The sequence below is a fragment of the Rhincodon typus genome, chromosome 28 (genome assembly GCF_021869965.1).
Source record: "Rhincodon typus isolate 14 chromosome 28, sRhiTyp1.1, whole genome shotgun sequence".
In the NCBI taxonomy this organism is placed as follows: domain Eukaryota; kingdom Metazoa; phylum Chordata; class Chondrichthyes; order Orectolobiformes; family Rhincodontidae; genus Rhincodon; species Rhincodon typus.
Window position 1 is genome coordinate 41,957,990 of NC_063359.1, and position 1,993 is coordinate 41,959,982.

The 1,993-nt window shown below is 46.3% G+C and overlaps 1 protein-coding gene across 5 annotated transcripts in view; it reads left to right on the plus strand.

The window, feature by feature from the left end:
- vav2 (vav 2 guanine nucleotide exchange factor) overlaps positions 1-1,993 on the plus strand; it is a 122,566-nt gene that overhangs the window by 96,230 nt on the left and 24,343 nt on the right. For all 5 annotated transcript variants that reach the window (XM_048613536.1, XM_048613539.1, XM_048613537.1 and 2 more), the window contains one exon: positions 1,856-1,941. In XM_048613536.1, coding sequence (XP_048469493.1) covers positions 1,856-1,941 — 86 coding nt within the window. The remainder of the gene's footprint in view (positions 1-1,855; positions 1,942-1,993) is intronic.

A 1,993-nucleotide genomic window follows, 5' to 3' on the forward strand; every position in this document is an offset into this window, starting at 1 on the left:
CACACCCTCGCTCTCGCACACCCTCGCTCTCGCACACCCTCGCTCTCACAGTCTCTCTCACGCACACCCTCGCTCATGCACACCCTCTCTCACACACACTCTCTCACACACTCTCTCTCACACACTCTCTCACACACACTCTCTCACACACACTCTCTCACACACACTCTCTCACACACACACAACACACGCACACAACACACGCACTCACTCACTCTCTCTCACACACACACACACTCACTGTCTCTCACACACACACACACACACATACCCTCTCTCTCTCACACACACATTCACTTTCTCTCTCTCTCACACACTCACTCTCTCTCACACACACAGTCACTGTCTCTCTCTCTCTCTCACACACACACACACACACTCTCTCTCTCTCTCTCACACACACACATTCACTCTCTCTGTCACACACACTCATTCACTCACTCTCTCTCACACACACACTCACTCATTCACTCACTCTCTCTCTCACACACACACTCACACGTACACTCACTCACTCTCTCTCTGCTTATAAATTCTGTGTCTTATACCCTCTCTCTCACACTACGCCTGAAGAAGGAGTGAGTTCCAAAACTTTGCATTTTCAAATAAACCTGTTGGACTATAACCTGGTGTTGTGTGATTCTTGACCATGACAACTTTAATAATTACTTCAAACATTTTCCCTGTGACAGTTGTTAAACTAACCAGCTAGTACTTTCCTGCTTTCTACCTCCCTCACTTTTTGAGTAAAAGAGTTACATTTTCTATCTTCCAAATTAATGGGACTGTCCCAGAATCAAGGGAGTTTTGGAAAATTAAAAGCAATGTATCAGTGATCTTATAGTCAGTTCTTTCCAAACCCTCAGATGGAAGTCTGTCATAATTTACTCAGTACCACTTCCCAGTGATTGTGATTTTCCTGAGTTCTTACCCCCATTCCATTTCCTGATTTATTGCTGCTTCTGGGATGTTACTTGTATCCTCTAGAGTGAAGACCGAGACAAAATACCTGCTCAGTTAATGTGCCATCTCTTTATTTTCATTTATTAATACCCCAGACTCACTTTCTATAGGGTTGAGTTGATAAGTTTGATACTATCTCCAACTTCTGAGTTAACCATGAAAGGGTATCCTCCTCTGGAATTTTTTTTCTCCTATTTGAACTATTTCATGTGTTTAAAATTGTCCGAGTTATTGTCTATGTTCTATGTTCTCTCTATCTCTCTCTCTCACTCACTCACTCACTCACACTCTCTCTCTCACACACACACACAAATACACACACACAGGCTCACACACCCACACACGCTCTCTCTCTCACACGCACACGCTCTCTGTCTCGCGCGCACATGCTCTCTGTCTCGCGCACACACGCTCTCATTCTCACACACACCCGCTCTGTCTCGCGCACACACTATCCCTTCATGAAATCTTCCAGTTCACTTTTCCATTTCTGCTTTCATGTTGGCCAATTGTAAAGGCTTGGGCTCTTTGTGCACATTGATCATGAGCCCCTCATTGATTGCAGGCAGAGTTTAATTATTTCTCAGCTCCAACTCAAGGGTCTGTAATGTGGCCTCTGATGGAGAGTCCTTGAAATAAATGTGGAATGTCACTGGGCTGGGTATGTGCAACAGGAGGGAAGGGAGGGGGCTGACAGCGGGACGGGGCTGACAGCGGGAGGGGACGGGGGAGGGTGAGTGTCTGCAGTTAGGGATGATATCTGTGGGGTGGGGGTGTGTAAGGCTGAGGGGCAGTTGATTGCAGGAGAGGGGAGCGTGCACCCGCGATTGGGGAGGGTGAGTGTTGGCTGCATTTGGGGAATCGAAGTTTATCACCCATTTTGTTTTAACAGCACACATCTTTGACAAATTATGGGAGACCAAAGATTGATGGTGAATTAAAACTCTGCTCCATAGTTAACCGAACAAAACAGGATCGGTGAGTGTACCCCAGTGAGAGTCAGTGTGTATGGGACTGTACCCCAGTGAGA